This window comes from Lutra lutra, chromosome 11 (genome assembly GCF_902655055.1).
Source record: "Lutra lutra chromosome 11, mLutLut1.2, whole genome shotgun sequence".
NCBI classification, from domain to species: domain Eukaryota; kingdom Metazoa; phylum Chordata; class Mammalia; order Carnivora; family Mustelidae; genus Lutra; species Lutra lutra.
The window spans coordinates 45,907,191-45,924,823 of NC_062288.1; the positions used below are offsets into that span (position 1 = coordinate 45,907,191).

Below are 17,633 nucleotides of genomic sequence, written 5' to 3' on the forward strand. Positions count from 1 at the left end.
TTTTAAAGATTTTGTTTATTTATTTGAGAGAGAGAACAAGAGCAGGGGGGGTGGGCAGAGGCGAAGGAAGAAGCAGGCTCCCGGATGAGCAGGGAGCCTGATGCCCATGCTGGTTGGATCACAGGGTCGACCCCGTGATCATGACGTGAGCTGAAGACAGATGCTTAACTGAATGAGCTGCCCAGGTGCCCCTCAAATTGATATTTAAAAATTTCTTTCTCTTACATATTGGGATATAATAGTTTGCACCATGTAGGTGGATTAGAGAAAAAAATTAAGAAAACTGGCATAATTAGCAGAATATTAGAAACACAGTATCCAAAAAATACTAAATTTGAGTTCTAGAAAAAAATGATTATTCTCTACAACAGGAGGAAGGAACTGCATGCAAAGACCCTGAGGTCAAGAAAACTTGGCATTATAGAAACCAAAGTGGGTAGAGTGAAATGAGTGAGGGTTTTAGTTGTAGGAGATGAGTTTGAAGAGGTACAGCCTGCCTTATAGGCTATTATAAGTACCACAGGTTTTACTCTAAGATGAGATGCTTTGGAAGAATTATGACTGTATCGATTAGTTAATTGGGGTTCTTTTCCCTAAATAATCTGAATAAACACTGTTAAGATACTGAAAGTAAAAAAAGAACAAAGAATTCCATAACCCAATAGCATATGCAATATCAAAGCTGTAGAGTTCTCACTCACCATGTGAATCACTGCAGTCATAGGAACTAAAGCCTGGGGAGCATGCGCATCCCCATTCCACACACTCCCCATTGCCACTGCATAAACTGGGGCATTTGAGGACCTCGAGAATGTCTTCAACTGACTTGCTGTATTCTTCTGTGCTATGTTTCCCCTCTTCCAAAATTCTCTTTTCACATTCATTTTCTAAAAGAGCCACACCGGCTTCTGCCCAGCTAAGATCATCTTTTAGAAGAACATCTTTAACACACATATCTATAGCAGTATCTAGGCTCTTGCCCAGAAAGGCGAGACAGTGTCTTCCTATGCTAGAGTTGGCAAGAGTCTGCTGGCAGAGCGACAAAGTGCCGTGTTCGGTGAGGCCAGAGGGTGTGGGCCATGTAGGGACAAACTCCTGGTGGACATCCTCAATATGGTCCTCAGGGAAGAAATAAGCAAGTTCTTCTAGGTCACTTTGGCTAAGACTTTGGAAAGCAAACATAGGAAGAAACTCATAAAAGTTTTGCCGTTTCCATCTGTTTTGTGGATCCCGCCTCATTTCCTGGCTGTGGCTACCCTCGCCCCGTGTATGTTTCCCATTGTCCAGAGTTTTTGGTGCCTCTTGTTTTTCATTTCTAGGATGTTTTTGTAAATGTAATTCCAGTTGGGTTAGGTTCACATGCTTTTTTTCTTGAGGAAGGAAGTTCGAATTATTTTCTTCTCCAGATGTATACTCATTTATCCCTCTGATAAGAGCTTCTGAATTAATATACTCAGAGGTGACATCTAGTTCTGGTATCAAGAAAGAGAATCTGACATGTTTGAGATCTCTGCAACCTGAAACAATCTCTTGTTGAGAAGCACTGTCCAGATGATTGGAAGGATATAAAGAATTAGTTTCCGATGAGCAGCTACAATAGGACAGTTTTCCAGGTGAAGGTGGAGAAACTGGCATTGTGTCAAACATGCTTTTCCCTGGCAAAATCCTTCCAGGTGAAAAACAGAAAAGAATAATAAATTGCACAAGAACATTTTTTCTCAGTAACATGTTGCCAAAAAAAAAAAAAAAAAGGCAGAGTATTGTGTCTCCACTAAACACAATAACAAATGAAAACAGTTTACTTTCTTACCTCCATTCATTAATAAAAGCAACACAATTATCAAAAGTTAGATCAATTTTTATCCCATTTTTATTATGGAAATCATTTTCTGGGTTTTCATCAAAGGTGCCACAAAGTCCCAAAGTGTTTCTATAGTCTAGGCTAGGGGCTCTGATTGTTAAACTCATGCCCCATTGACTAAGATCAGCACGGATAAATGCTCCAGAAGAAAACCAGACCTGAAATACAGAAATAAGAGATGCTTAAGCAATATTCAATATGGATTAAGAAAAAAAAAACTATTATTTGAGAAGAAACAAATTCATTTATTCCTTCAATATAAAGAGAGAACAGAATACTGATTTTCTTCAGATTACAATTTTCCTTTTAATGCTATATGTCAAATCAATGGCTTTTGCACTTTGCTGACTTGAAATCTGATCTCTATATTGACTCTTTTATTGCAAAATATTGTTCAAACCTCTTTTTTTTTTCAAACCTCTTTTCTTCTAAACTAAGGTGGGGTATTTTATACAATCAAAACAGCTATAAATGTTGAGAATTATGTTTACCAAGTAATGCCTCTGATAATAATTAAGTATGGAACTAGACTGCCAAGTAATTAATTTACACAGATAAATGTAATTCCAGAGGAATACATGTTCCTGTGGCTAATCAACATTCTCATCTTCACAGTAGGCAAACAGAATCATAAGCCAAATTATAAACAGGGCATACCTGGGGAGTCAGAATGAGAGCAAGGGGTTTGTCAAATTATCTCAATAGCCTGTATCATCCATGATCCTCCTCACAGGCCTACCGCTGCTCCCAGATCAGGGACCTGAATGTTGAGATATGCTCTCTTCTAAAGTCACTGAAGATACATGATCTATGTTTGTTCATCTGACTCTTTCTCCTTTAATTTTTTAAATTTAAAAATGGCATTTTTTCTCTGTATAAAAATCCTAAGTGCTCACTCTCAAAAATTATTTTAAAAGCAAACAAACCTTACAATACCATTCAATCTGAGCTAGTTCATGTTAAGATTTTGGTGCCGATTTTTCTAAAACTGTTCCTATATGCCATTAATATCTTTGCCTGCCAATTAATACAATTGACTCCAAAATTTTCATGACTAGACAGTGTTCTATTGTGTGACATCACTTTACTTGGGGTTTTGGTTAAACTATAAGATTCACCACTGATTAACTTTAACTTTTCCATCTTGGAAGGAGAGATACAATGAACACTATCAGGACTCTGAATATACTTATTACGGTAAATTTTCAGAAGTAAAATTTCTTGAAAAATGACATGCGTAGGTTGTGTGCATGCATAATATAGCTATGTCCTTTGGAAAGACTGTAGCTACTATTTCTATTCTTGCCAACATTGTATGAGATGTTTAATCTGCATTTCTTTGATTACTAATGAGGTCGTGGTTTTCATATTTTTGTTGGTTATTTATACTTCTGGATATATTTATCAGTTTTCTTTCGTGAATTGCCTATGTATATTATTTGCTCATTTTAATTGGAGTGCTGATTGTTAGTGATGTATAAAAGTGTTTTCTAGGGGCACCTGGCTGGCCCAGTCAGTAGCGCCATGCAACTCTTGATCTTGGAGTTATGAATTCAAGACCCACGTTGGGTGTAGAGTTTCTTAAAACAAACAAACAAACAAACAAAAAGACAGGAAGATAGAAAAATACTTCCAAAAAGGAGTGTTTTCTATATTAACTGTGTATATATATATATATTTTTTTTAATTTGACAGAGAGATCACAAGCAGGCAGAGAGGCAGGCAGAGAGAGAGGAGGAAGCAGGCTCCCCGAGAGAGCAGAGAGCCCGATGCAGGGCTCGATCCCAGGACTCCGAGATCATGACCTGAGCCGAAGGCAGCGGCTTAACCGACTGAGCCACCCAGGCGCCCCTTAACTGTATATTTTATATGTAGAAAATATTTTCCCAGTTTTTCATTTGCATTTTGGTTTTTAAGGATGGAATTTAAATACATAACATTATGTTTAAAAATTCTTGTTTACCTCAGTGTTATAGAAACATTCACCTGTATTTTCTACTACTTTCATTTAAATTTGAATCTTATTCACTTGGAATATACTTTTTTGGAAGATGAAAGGAAAATGACATTATAATATAAATAGCTTACAGACACAAACTATTATTTTAAAATATTAATGATCTCTAATCTTTTCCATGTATCTACCAGCCTATTCCTGAGACAGAACCACCTATACTCATTTCAAAAATTGGCTAACTACTCCTGGACACTTATTTTTTTAAAAAGAATTTTACTTATTTGATAGAGAGAGACACAGTGAGATAGGGAACACAAGCAGGGGGAGTGGGAGAAGGAGAAGCAGGCTTTCTGCTGAGCAGGGAGCCTGATGTGGGGCTTGATCCCAGAACCCCGGGACCATGACCTGAGCTGAAGGCAGATCCTTAACCAACTGAACCACCCAGACACCCCCCCTGAATACTTATTCTTAATTATATATTTCATCTCTGTGTAATATACTATTTACTCAGAACTGTCAAAAATAATTTATAGGAATAACCCACCAAGTTACTACACTGAAATCTTAAAGTAAGGCTGGTTAGATTTGATGAAGTATTAAGTATGTTGTGTCTATTCGTGTGTGCTAAGCCAAAAAAAGAAAAAAGTTATTCCTACTAAGATCAGTATTAGTTGTCAAAAAGCTATTTCTGGGAGGGGCGCATGGGTAGCTCAGTGGGTTAAGCCGCTGCCTTCGGCTCAGGTCATGATCTCAGGGTCCTGGGATCGAGCCCCGCATCGGGCTCTCTGCTCAGCGGGGAGCCTGCTTCCTCCTCTCTCTCTACCTGCCTCTCTGCCTGCTTGTGATCTCTCTCTGTCAAATGAATAAATAAAATCTTTAAAAAAAAAAAAAAAGCTATTTCTGGGGGAAAACTAATGTTAAAATATGATAGTTCCTAATTTAATAGAGATGAAAAGAAGTTCAGATTTTAATCCAAAATCTGTAGGAAAAAGAGGACAAATACTTTTAAAAAATCATACATACTGTGACTTTTCTTCCTAAGTAGGATTCACTTATCTTGATATTGCTGGTTACATCTTGGCTCTTTACAGATAAATACGGCTGTGATTCATGTAGCTGACCACTGCACATATCAAAAGTAACAACATCACCTTCTTCCTTGGCAACAAACCCGCAGTTACACGACACAGGATAGTGAAGGCTTCCACAGTCCCACTGGCGTACATGGACTTCAAAGTCACGTGACACACTCTTATAAAGCACAAATGTTCCAGTTTTGAAATTATCATATACCCTACGGTTAACAAAAATCAACTGCATTAAGAACTGTACAAAATACCACAATACGTTATAAGCAAAATGTGTGTTCAATTTATTTATACACATTCAATGTATTTTGATACAAGAATGAAAAATCCATGTATCTAATAGCTTCATATTAGTTTATTTTATTTTTTTGATCTACTTATTTATTTGAGAGAGAGAGAGAGAGAGCATGCACATGCACGTGGGAGGGGGAGAGGGAGAAAATCTCAAGTAGACTCCCCGCAGAGTGCAGAGCCCCATGTGAGTTGATCCCACCACCCTGAAATCAGGACCGAAGACCAAATAAAGAGTCTGACGCTTGACCGACTGAGCGTCCAAGACACCACTACTTCATGTTAGTTTAGAGCACTGAATGAAACAAAGTAGTGACAAACACCTAATCCTATGACTTGTTTCTTCCTTTTACCACTTTGGTCAACCCTGCTAGAGCCTTCTCCTCCCATCCCTGCTATAGTTTTCTTCACAGGACCCATGCTCCTCAGATACAGTTTGTATTTTATCAACTGTGCATATCTCTTTACCTATGCAGAAGTGAGCTGCATGACAGCAGGAGATGTCTGTTTTATGAACTGCCATACCCCTAGCATTGAGAACAGGGTTTGTCACCTGTTGCACAATTAATCTTGTTGAATTATAACCAATTGAATTAATCCCCACTATGCTTTCTAGAGGTTTTTCCACTAAAACTTCTAAGATTTTTATTGTAACCATAAAGGAATCTTGCATGTGGGATCAATTTCTACAACTTTTCAATAATTGCTCAAACTTTTTGATTATCATTTGCTATGGAGTTCTGTATTTATTTGCTCATACTGAATAATTTTACTGACTATGATCACATTAAAATTTTTAAAAGGAATAAATTATCTTACCTTACATGATGAAGACAATTTTGACTCAACAAAAAGTTGTTCTTATAATTTTCTTTAGGGACATCTTAAAATCACATATTCCCCAGAACGGTATAACTGAGTTTAAATCCTCATATGCAGATATTAATAGCAAGATAGCTTAGATTACTTTTTGATCATTTTGTCCATTTTACTTACATTCCAGGGGCAGATATCCAAGAATTCATGATGGCTACAATAGTTTTCCCCTGAGTATCCTTGTCATGAAATAGAAATACTCAGTTTTTAAAAAGATTATAATGAGTTTGCCTAATCATCTCACCTAAACCTTAAGGATTATTTCAGTATCATGTGGAAATGCAATATAGTAAATATCTCTAGAGCCAAGAATTTAACCACTATTAAAGATAATGAAATCAAGTTAAAATGACTATTTGTAAGAATCTTCATTTTTACTAATTCAGCCTCATAACTAAATTGTGTACTTATCAAGGGCCAATTTGAAGGCAAAAAAAAACTCCACACAAATAAATTAGTATTTTGAAACAAGCCAGTGATATCCATACATGCCTTCCTGTCTAATCTTTCAGTGAATAGGACGAAGAAACAATAAAATAGAAAGATGTTTAAAAGAAAACAAAAGCAAAATCCAAAAGAACAAAAACTACTAAAAGAAAAAAAAACTTTCAGGAAATTACCTGCCATCAAATGTAATTATATGTGGGTCAGTAAATGAATAGCAGTAAGCAGTTGGGACATCCTTTACTTTGATCTTAAAAGCAAAGACATTTTTGGTAAATATTATCATTAATTGTATTTAGTGATACACAATAAATTGCTTAGCAATCCCAATGACTTTGTCATTACTGTTTTTACCACAGTTATTGAAATTGACTCATTTAAAAATGGAAAAAGCTTATTAAACAATTTTGAAATGAAAAGTTTACAAGATGTACTGATCAAATAAATATATCTTTTTTAAAGCTCCAATTGTAAAGGTATTTTTTGTAATTTGTCAACCTGGATGCTGTCTGGAATGTAGCTATTCCACAGGAAATCCTCATGTACTATAGGTTCCACTACAATGTTTGTCACTCTGTCTCCATCTCGAGAAAAATCTGTCACAGCAGTGTAGTAAACCAAAGCATGGCTACATGATCCGTTAGCACAGGACGATGTCCGGTGAAGGTCCACGTGACAGGAAGACAGCGCCAAATTTAAACCTCGCTGTTCTTTACCTATTTTGTGAAAAAATACATTGACATTTTTTTTTAAAGGAAATATACCAACCAAAGCATGTAACAACTTAACATGGAACACTGAATTGAGAGATTATTCCTCTTTTCTCTTATTTAAAAATATGATTGTAATTTTGTCTAAATAAAAACAAAGCTACTAAACCCTACCCAATATTTACAATGAATTAATTAACTTCAATATATACATATATATGTACATACATAGTACTATTTTTAATAATGCTATAAATCCATATGTACCTGCATAAAATTCAAAAGCAGTATAGAAAATGTATTGTGTTTCTGTAAGAAAAAATCATGATTCCACCACCAAGAAACATAATGTGATGTTCTTTCTGCCTAAGAATTGTGCCTTCGGTCCTGATATGTCTGTGACATTTCACAGGGTTTGTACTCATGTCCTATCCATTGTTGAGTGATAGCAACGATTGTTGGTATAGATGATTATTGTATCATCATCTTAAAAATAGAAATGTTAACATAAAATAAAAAAAAAAAAAAAGAAATGTTAACATAAATTAAGTAATTCCACATGGTAATAAACTCTGTATTCCTTTTCTTCTCCCAAATGTCCCAATATATTCAGAACCTTGAATATATTGAGATGCTCCCTTTCCTATGGAACAAAGAACAAAAACACAAAAAAAGAACAAAAGAACAAAAAATAATAATTTAGAAAGAAAATGGTAAGAGAAGAGGGAAAAAGGAACTTCTGGAATGTACCACTAAACAAAAAGGATAGATTGCTCCAAAAACTGGCAAAAAGGGAAGTTTGCTCTCCTGTCTAATTAATGATTGCAAAATCCTTTTGAGGTCCAGAAAAAAGCAGCAGTTGTTAAAAACTATCTATCTTCTTTTCTTCCACACATAATTTTAAGGTATAAAATTATATTGGTCTGATATAGAACACTGTATTGGACTACAAATTCCTGAGAAAGAAAAAAAAAGTTCTTCTTAATGCATTTTTTCCCCCCTAGAAATACATACTGTTCCTATACACATAAAAATTAACAAAAACATCTAAACTCTTAGCCAGCTCCCTAAGGTGATCATGGAATACATCTGGCTTGGATATAGCCCCTGACATCATTTCCTCAGTCTATGGTGTGAGGGCCAAGTATTGTTCTCTGTAAGCCTATAATAAAGCAACATAGTCATTGTAGAAATACATTAGGAGAAACCAACTTGTTCTCTATGGAAGTAGATACACTTAAAAAAGATAAGGTGAGACATATCCAAAATGAAATCCAGAAATTCTTCTCCAGAAAAAAAGGAAATTATTTTTAATTGACAGATAATAGGAACATGCAAACTTTGAAAATGTAGAAATATATGCTTTTCTATTATTATAATGCTTGTCTTGTTGAAAGAATTGAGAGCACACAAATATAACTCAAAGTAAACTTGCAACTGGAGAAAATCTTTGGCTAACACAATTGGAAAATACCAGTAACATCTTCCACTTCCTATTCGTCCCCGTAAACTGTAACAAAATTTACAAAATACGCTTTTCACAGGTTGTCTGAAGTAGAATTATGTCAAGTGGTGTGAGAGAGGGTCTAATTTCATATTTCTCTGCTGAATTTCAAATTACAATACTGCTCATGGTGCTCCCAGAAATCTAAATATGTAGCAGGGTATGACCTCAGCCTGCTTATTGTCAACTGCCTGGAGACGGCCTTTCTCGATGCCTCTTTCTATTTCCATATCCATCTCTTTACTGGGTGCAGCATTCATTCCCATCAGACTCTCTTTTTATCCTTTTGTTTCTCTGGTTTAATTTGGTGTAATACGGTGCTCGCTTCGGCAGCACATATAATTTGGTGTAATACAGACATGAAGACCTAGATATATTGTATTTGGTATATTTATTACATAACATTTTATGTCCTATGGTGAAAAGGTGTATAAACAGAATCTCTCTTAAAAGTTGCATTCTAATTTATGTATCTCTTATGTGCTTTGGTCTCTATATCAGAGTCTTAGGGGGAGAAACAGAATCTAATCAACCCAATGATTGCTATAAATGGTTTGTCCTCTCATATTCTATCATGTTCATGGGAGAATTTCACCTTTCTTTAGAGGCTGTGACAGTGACATATATGCAGCCATGCATCCTGCAATCTATATAATTAACAATTTAAAACAAAAGATCTCAAACACAAGCTTACATTAGTGAGAGAGAAGTAAAGAATGCATTAGGAGATTCATGTTGCCTAAGTTGGAACTTATATTGGCATAAGTTCCATATCACACCTCCCTATTTCGGGGTATTTGGAAAGTCTTCAAGAGCAGTTTGTCCCTCCATCTCCAAAAACAAAGCAAAGAAAAAAAATAATAATAAGTGAGGGGAGGAAGAGAATGAGAGGAGGAGAGAATAAGAGGAGGAGCTGCTCATTATTGGGCTGGTTGGTTGGTTTCAACAAAAGCTTCCAGGCCAGGAGGGATAAATGAGAACTGCAACACAGATTGTTTTGACAGTCATGATAATAGCCCAGAAGTATTAATATGAGTGAGCCATAACTTGATGTAAACACACAACATAATTAATTACATGTACACACTCCGGTGACTTTTTCTAGAAGAAAAAAAAAGCATTAATTATTATCTGAAATCTAATAATAAAATTAAGAGAATTTAAAATATTACCTTGATCAACAGTTTTCAGTTTTAATGAGATTTTGCACTGCTGGCCAAGCTCACTGGGTTCAGAACAAATGACAGGAACTGTGCTCGCTATCTTCAACTGATATTCTTTCCCATCTTCTGATATAGTGCTTAACTCTGGGTGTAACTGGCAAAAGAAAGCATGTAGAGCAGTCATGTCAAAACAGAATTTATTCCCAAGATAAAATTCTGCAAGAGCATTTTTCTTGACAGCTCGTATTTTTGCTAAATAAGCTAGGAGTAATAACTGAAGCCCTGGAATTTTTTAATTAAACAAGATCAATTAAAGCCAAACCCTTAAAAACACTGGCAGCACATGGAATTGCTGGACTGCTCCAAGCTGAGCCATAATCTGGTTCCCCAACACGTTAGGCAGCCTGGTACTGCCTTGGTGATTCTGGTTCTGGGATGGGTACTGGAGAATGGGGGAGACAAAGATGACTATATTCTTCCATTGCTTTGTCAACGTTTACTGACTCACCAAGGTAAAAGTGTATTTATTCTTAGGGACTAATATCCATTCCTAACATAAATTAAAAATGTAAGGTTTTTTTTTTCAAACTCCTATTTAAATTCTAGTTAGTTAACATACAGTGCAATACTAGTTTCAGGAGTAGAATTTAGTGATACACCACTTACATATAATACCCAGTGCTCCTCATAAGTGCCCTCCTTAATATCCACCACCCACTTGGCCCACTCCCTGCCCACCTTGCTCTATCAACCCTCAGTTTGTTCTCTATCATTAAGAGTCTCTTATGGGGCGCCTGGGTGTCTCAGTCAGTTAAACGTAGTCAGTTAAGTGTCTGACTTCGACTCACGTCATGATCCCAGGGTCTTGGGATTGAGCCCTGCAATGGGCTCCCAGGTCAGTGGGGAGTCTGCTTCTCCCTCTCCTGCTGCCTGCCTCTCTGCCTCCTTGTGCACCCATTCCTTCTCTCTCCAATAAATAAATAAAATCTTAATTTAAAAAAAAAAAGTCTCTTATGGTTTATTTCCCTCTCTTTCTTTCCCCCCTCCCATATTTCATCTGTTTTGTTTCTTAAATTCCACACATGAATGAAATCATATGGCATTTGTTTTTCTCCGACTTTTTTGGCTCAGCATAACATACTGCTCCATTCACGTCACTGCAAATAGAAATCTATGTATATTTTAATATATAAATCAAAATACTATTAGCACTTTAAATACCTCAACCATCAGCTTCTTTCTCTGCCTCTGTTTTCCTCAGTTGGATTACTGAGTACTGAAAATCTAGGACGGGTCCTGTCCAGTTCATAGGCCAATCCTTTTGTGAACCAGCAAGTTTTTAATCCATCTTAGTTCCTGGCTAGCTCTCCAAACAGATGCTTCTTCGCACCACATTTTCTGTCTGTTGGCCTAATCAGAAACATTTTCTGGCGGCAGACTGCTGAACCCTGATGTCTGCTGAGTGTTCACCAATGGAGATCCAAAGGTTCCGTGCTCCAAGGTCTGAGCTCTGCTCTTCGTCCACTGTAATTATGCTATTCGACAACATGGTTACTCTTCTCCCTTCTTTTTCTGGTCCCTATAGTGTATAAGTGGACATTCTCCAGGAACAGGTTCTGCCCTGGTTCTGAGTGTTAATCTCACAATCTGTCAATCATCCCATCTTGTCCCCTAACTGGAGCTGAATCCAGGCCAAACTCCAGCACCGTGGCTGAGACCGCAGAGGGTGTCCAGTGCTTGCCTGCCTAGACCACCTGATACTCCCCCATTCCTTCCACCCCTTCTGGATTCGCTGTCATACCTGCTCATCTGCTGCAAAAGCTCACCTGTTCTTGGATGCTTGTGCTACCAGCAGTGACCACAGATGCTGCCTCCTTTAATGAGGCCCCTCATCACAGTTCACAGAGCACAGATCCCTGGGTCAATTCTATTCCAGTCAGAGGCTTCAGTACCGGACCTTGTCCTGTCTTCCAAATGCATAACTAAATATCAATACTCTAACTTTTAGTTATATGATGGAATGAATTATGGGAATAAAACTTATTTTATTCTAATCTGAGCTACTTCTGAAAAAAAATATGCAAATATATTCCAATTTTTGTTCATTAACAGGGGCCCTCAAACATCATTGTGCATTACAGTCATTTGGGTTACTTTTCAAAAATACAGACTCTGGGATCTCAATAGTCGGTGATGAGGTCCTAGAACCAGCATCCACAGATCGCAGTATGGAAAACACAGTGATAGAGAAATAATCTTTCTGATCCACCCCCATGGCTACATACCTTAATGCCTGCAAAAAATTCTTGGCTTTCGATGGCTAAACTTTGTACATGTGGTTTCTCCAATAGAAAGACTGAAGCACTACAGAATATCTACGAATACAATTAACAAATAATCATTTAGCAATAAAATTATGGAGAAAATACGTGTAAACTATTATAATTAAGTACTTTGGGTAGATAGTGCAAACAAGATAATAAGAAATGAAATAATTTTAAAACTTGCTTGAAAACTGGGGAAAAGTCCATCATTTAAAAATATTAGCTATTCAAAACCTCAACATAAAGTGTTGTAGACTTTGTGTTTTAAGATATATTTAAAAGTATATAATAAGTGATAGCATCATTAAAAAAATGAAAACATCTTTCTAGAATAAAAATGTATCATTTTAAAACCAGAATGAGACATGCAGTTAGTTATATGGGTTCCTTGATAATCCAGCCAACCGCAACAGTGGATCTTCACATGTAGTCACTAAAATTATTGACTCATCCAATTATCACTGGAGTTGGCACGATTGCAAAGAAAAAAAAAGAAAAAGAAAAACAATAGTACTTTATATTCTGAGGCCAAAAGTATGTTTAGGATATGTTATATTAAAAAGAATCCATTTTGAAAATTAACACATCATGAAAAGCAAAGAAAATCCAATTGTTTGTGAACATACCCTATCTCCGAGCCTGAGATTTATGCCATCCAGTTCTAAAAGAGAGGACGCCTGAACTGTGGCCTCTTGCTTCAGCTCTTCTTTCACTTCTTGAGAAGAAAGCCTAGACCAAGTTATGAGAAATCCCACTGAGGTGTTTGTAGAGGAAACCTCAAAAGCACACCTACAGAAAAGCCTGGATCCAATCAGCTCCACCACAACTTTGGGCCTTTCTGGGGGTGGTGGTGGCAATGAGGCAGACAGCTGACCTGATGGGAGAAAATGCATCATCTGAAGTCGGGAATCTTAAAGAACAGAGACTTGGTGATGGGGAAAACTCACGGAGACTAATTCAGGGATTTATATTAGGAAAAGGAAGATAGCACTTAGAGAAATAATTATTCTCTAGCAATCAGCAAAGTTGCATGTTCTTATTTTGATCCATAATCACAGAAATACTGACAGCAGAGAAATTATCAGCTCAAGTTTATATTAATGCATGTTGGATGTGTCTACTCTTGAAGAGTCTAGCTCTTGGACATAAAAGTAATTTACCTCCTTTAAAGCAATTTCTGAAAGATTTCCTTTTCTAAAACAGAACAAACAATAAAATTAAGGTCTTTTACATTATAATTTCTCACTTAAAAAACAGTCATTATAATGTAAATTTAAATGACTCACTGTTTTACTCTTATCATTTACTCTTACAACTCAACTTATCATTACTGTGGATTGAAAGAGCTGCTCATCACAAGAGTGATTATACTGTTCGGTGAAATATATCAAGTGTTAAAAAATAGTCTTAGTCTTTTCATTTTTTCTGATGTTAAAAATGTTTGAAGTTTTCTCTAGAAATTTAGGAAGACTTTGTAGTTTCTATCTCTGGTCATTTGCAAAATTAAATTTGGGGATCTAATGTGTTTTGATTTCAGGTACCTGGGTGGCTCAGTCAGTTAAGCATCTGCCTTCCGTTCAGGTCATGATCCCAGGGTCCTGGGATGGAGTCCCACACTGGGCTCCTTGCTTAGTAGGGAGTCTGCTTCCCTGTCTCCCTCTATCCCTAACCTGTGCTCTGGTGTGTGCTCTCTCTCTCTCACTAGCTCTCTCAAATAGTATAATTAACATCTAAAGTAAGTTACAGTACATAAAAACCCATTGAAATTATTAGTTTATAAATAATTATTAAAAAATAAAATATGGTACTTACGAACACAGAGACCTCCAATTTCAATTTCATCAGGATGACATGGGTATAATTCTGCATCAGAAATAGCTGAAAAAGGTTCAGATTTGTATCCTTATTCAGTTGAGCGTAAAGATATAAATACATAAATATCTGAAATGACAATTCTTTGGAGAAGTATATTTTAATACAGACCTGGACTTAATAGTTCTCTTTTTTAATAATAATTTTTCCCTTTTTAAGATGAGATTAAATGGGGATAATTTATAATCATATTTTAAAACAACCACAGCTTTCATATCTTGTTTTCTATATTTTAGTCTACATTATTAAATAACAAACTACAATTTCTATAAATTTATATGAGAGTTGGTTTGAACCACTTCCATGTAACTTGCCTCCCCTCTAAGCATGTGCAGGATTACAGAAATGAGTCAGCAGCTATCATAGTAATAACCATAACTATAACTATATAATAATTCTCAATGCCAAACTCAGTTCATTGGGATAAGGGTAACTACCTGAACAAAGATAGGCTCGTCATATTGCTTCTTGGAAAAATTTAGAATTTGAACCTAGAGACAGGAGTTGAAAACTGGGTCAAGTCACTGATGAAGCTCTACAGGAATGTCTACAGACTCTTACTGCCAACATCATGGGAGCTGCTCTATTGCCCATACCTTCTGAGGACTTCTTATTTAACTCTTTCTTGGATTCAATGACAGATCCTAAAATTGTTACAGTCCATCATTTTTAAACATTCTTTTTACTTGTTTTCTGCTACTTGCAACTCAAACTAATATTCATTGGGAATTATTTTTTATTTGCATTTTGATCATTTTATTTGTATATGGAAACCCAATTTGTTGAAACTTGTCCTTAAGAACTGACTGTGTTCCTGTGTTGAAATCAGTTAACTATGTGTGTTGATTTATTTCTAGACTCTATACTTTTCCACCCATCTATTTGTCTATCTTGATGCAATACTCTGTAGATTACTGTAACTTTAGAATATGTCTAAAAGTTAGCATAAATTGTCCAAATCTTTTCCTTATCACTATAGTTGTAGATATTGATATCTTGTATTTCTTTAAAAATTTTAGGATTAATTTTTCAATGTCCACAAAAAAACTTGCTGAGATATTGATCAGGATTGTTTTAGAGCTATAAATTATTCCAAGGAGAACTGGTTTCTTTTTTTTTTTTATTTTATTTATTTATTTGACAGGAAGAGATCATAAGATAGATCATAAGAGAGAGAGGAGGAAGCAGGCTCCCCGCTGAGCAGAGCCCGATTTGGGGCTTGATCCCAGGACCCTGAGATCATGACCTGAGCCGAAGGCAGAGGCTTTAACCCACTGAGCCACCCAGGCGCCCCGAGAACTGATTTCTTAACATCGAATCATTGTTCCATAAACATGGTTTATCTCTCCATTATTTTAAGTTTCCCAATTTCTCTTAGCAAAGTTTTACTGTTCTTACTTAATAGGTCTTATACATCTTTCTCCATATTTATTCCTAAGTATTCCATATACTTAGTACTATAATTGGTATTTTTAGACGAAATTTTTGCTGGTATATAAAGAATTACATATAATTTTTATATGTTGATCTTTTTAGTCAGTATCTCTGTTTGCTAGCTCCAGTAGTTTTTTGTAGATTCCACTGGATGTTTTCTAAATAGATGATATCATCTGTATTTATATTCACGAGTGATATTGTTTCATAGTTTTCTTGTCATGTGTGTCTGCTCTTAGTGTCAGAGTAATGTGGGACTTGGGGTGTCTTGTAGTTTCTACTACTCATTTTTCTGGAAAAGTTGTGTAAAATTAGTATTATTTCCTCCTTTATTATTAGGAAGAATTCCCAAACCATCTGGGCCAGGGTTTTTCATTTGTTTGTTTTGTCTATGGGATAGATTTTAACCAGAAATATAATTTGTTTAATAAATATAGGGCCATTGAAATTATCTTTTTTGAGTGAGCTCTTGTTATCTGTGCATTTCAAGAAACTTGTCTACTTCATTTAAGTTGTCAAATGTACTGGGAGTTATTCGTAATTCTTCTTTATTCTTTTAATATTCATAGAATCTGTACTTGTATTAGCTCTCTTATCCTGATATTGGAAATTTCTGTCTTATCGTTTTGTACTGATTGAATTGGCTAGAGAATTATTAATTTTATTGAATTTCTCAAAGAACTAGCTTTTGATTATCTTAAGTTTTTTGTTTTGTGTATTATTTCATTGATTTTCACTCTGGTCATTATTTCTTTCCTGCTTACTTTGGGTCTCATTTGCGCTGCTACTTCTAATTTCTTAACTATGAACTGATGGTTGCCTGGGTGGCTCAGTTGTTAAGTATCTGCCTTTGGCTAAAGTCATGATCCCAGGACCCTGGGATCGAGCCCCACATGGGGCTCCCCACTCTGCGGGAAGCCCTCTCCCACTCCCCCAGCTTGTGTTCCTTCTCTCACTCTCTCTCTCTAAAATAAATAAATAATCTTAACTATAAGCTGAGGGTTTTTTTATTTGTAAACTTTGTTTTCACTGTATATTTAATGGTTTTTTTTTTTTAACATCAAACTTTTTCTAATATTCTAATTTCCTTACTTAGGATGTATCTATCCTTACTTAGAATGTAATCTATCTTGATAATGCTTCCTGTGCACTTGTAAAGAATGTGGGCTACTCAATCATTTGTGGAATCTTCTCTAAATGTCATTTAGATGAAGTTGGTTGATAGAGTTTTCTAGTCTCCTCCACTTTTTTGTTTTTGTTTCTATGTGCTCAATTATCGACTGATGGGTGCTAATCTCCAACATGAACCATAGATTTGTCTATTTCTTGTTGAAGTTCTGTAAGTTTTGCTTCATGTAGTTTGAATTCCATTATTAGATACACAAATCTTTAGAATTCTTTTGTCTTGTTGTTCAATTGACCCTTTTATCTTTAGGAAATGACCCTTGTTTTTCTAGGTAATATCCTTTGCTCAATAATTTACTTTGTCTAATATTAATATTACTACTCTAGATTTCTTGTGATTTGTGGTACTTAAGTATATCTCTTTCTATCCTTATATCTTCAATCTCATCTTTCTTTATATTTAAAATGGGTTCTTCTGGGGAACCTGTAGTTGGTTGTTGCTTTTATTATTCAATCTGAAAATTTCTGACTTTCAATTGGGGTGTTTAGACCTTACATATTTCTTTTTAATTTTATTTATTTATTTGTCAGAGAGAGAAAGAGCACAAGCAGGGGTAGTGGCAGGCAGAGGGAGAAGGAGACTCCCTGCTGAGCAGGACCCTGGGATCATGACCCGAGCCAAAGGCGGATGCTTAACTGACTGAATCACCAAGGCATCCCCCAATGAATTCTTAATAATTATATATAAGTCTTTTTGTTTGAATGGTATTGATAAGTATAATCTTGAATTAACCTTCTTATTTGGCTTCTAGAAAGTGCAGATAAACTGTGTGAAATTTATATACAAATTCTAAAAAACAAAACACAGTCATGAGAATATATTATTAAAGTGAAACATTTTTCTTTAATTTTTGCTGTTTTCATGATTTTTTAAGCTAAATATGACTGACTGATTGTTGCCTATCCAATTGCCCATTAGCTGGG

General features: G+C 35.7%; 1 protein-coding gene across 4 annotated transcripts in view; it reads right to left on the minus strand.

Moving 5' to 3' along the window:
- VWDE (von Willebrand factor D and EGF domains) overlaps nucleotides 1-17,633 on the minus strand; it is a 70,787-nt gene that overhangs the window by 34,372 nt on the left and 18,782 nt on the right. For 2 of the 4 annotated variants that reach the window (XR_007121514.1, XR_007121515.1), the window contains exons 2-9: nucleotides 12,845-12,947; nucleotides 12,180-12,269; nucleotides 9,904-10,048; nucleotides 7,016-7,233; nucleotides 6,694-6,767; nucleotides 4,842-5,112; nucleotides 1,811-2,019; nucleotides 702-1,666 (exon numbers count right to left, since the gene is read on the minus strand). Coding sequence is in view for 1 of the 4 variants with exons in the window: in XM_047694996.1 (XP_047550952.1) it covers nucleotides 702-1,666; nucleotides 1,811-2,019; nucleotides 4,842-5,112; nucleotides 6,694-6,767; nucleotides 7,016-7,233; nucleotides 9,904-10,048; nucleotides 12,180-12,269; nucleotides 12,845-13,092; nucleotides 14,031-14,096 (2,286 nt within the window). In the remaining 3 variants the exon portion in view is untranslated. Of the gene's footprint in view, nucleotides 1-701; nucleotides 1,667-1,810; nucleotides 2,020-4,841; nucleotides 5,113-6,693; nucleotides 6,768-7,015; nucleotides 7,234-9,903; nucleotides 10,049-12,179; nucleotides 12,270-12,844; nucleotides 13,093-14,030; nucleotides 14,097-17,633 lie in introns of all 4 variants that reach the window. The other 2 variants (XM_047694996.1, XR_007121513.1) reach the window with 2 other exon arrangements.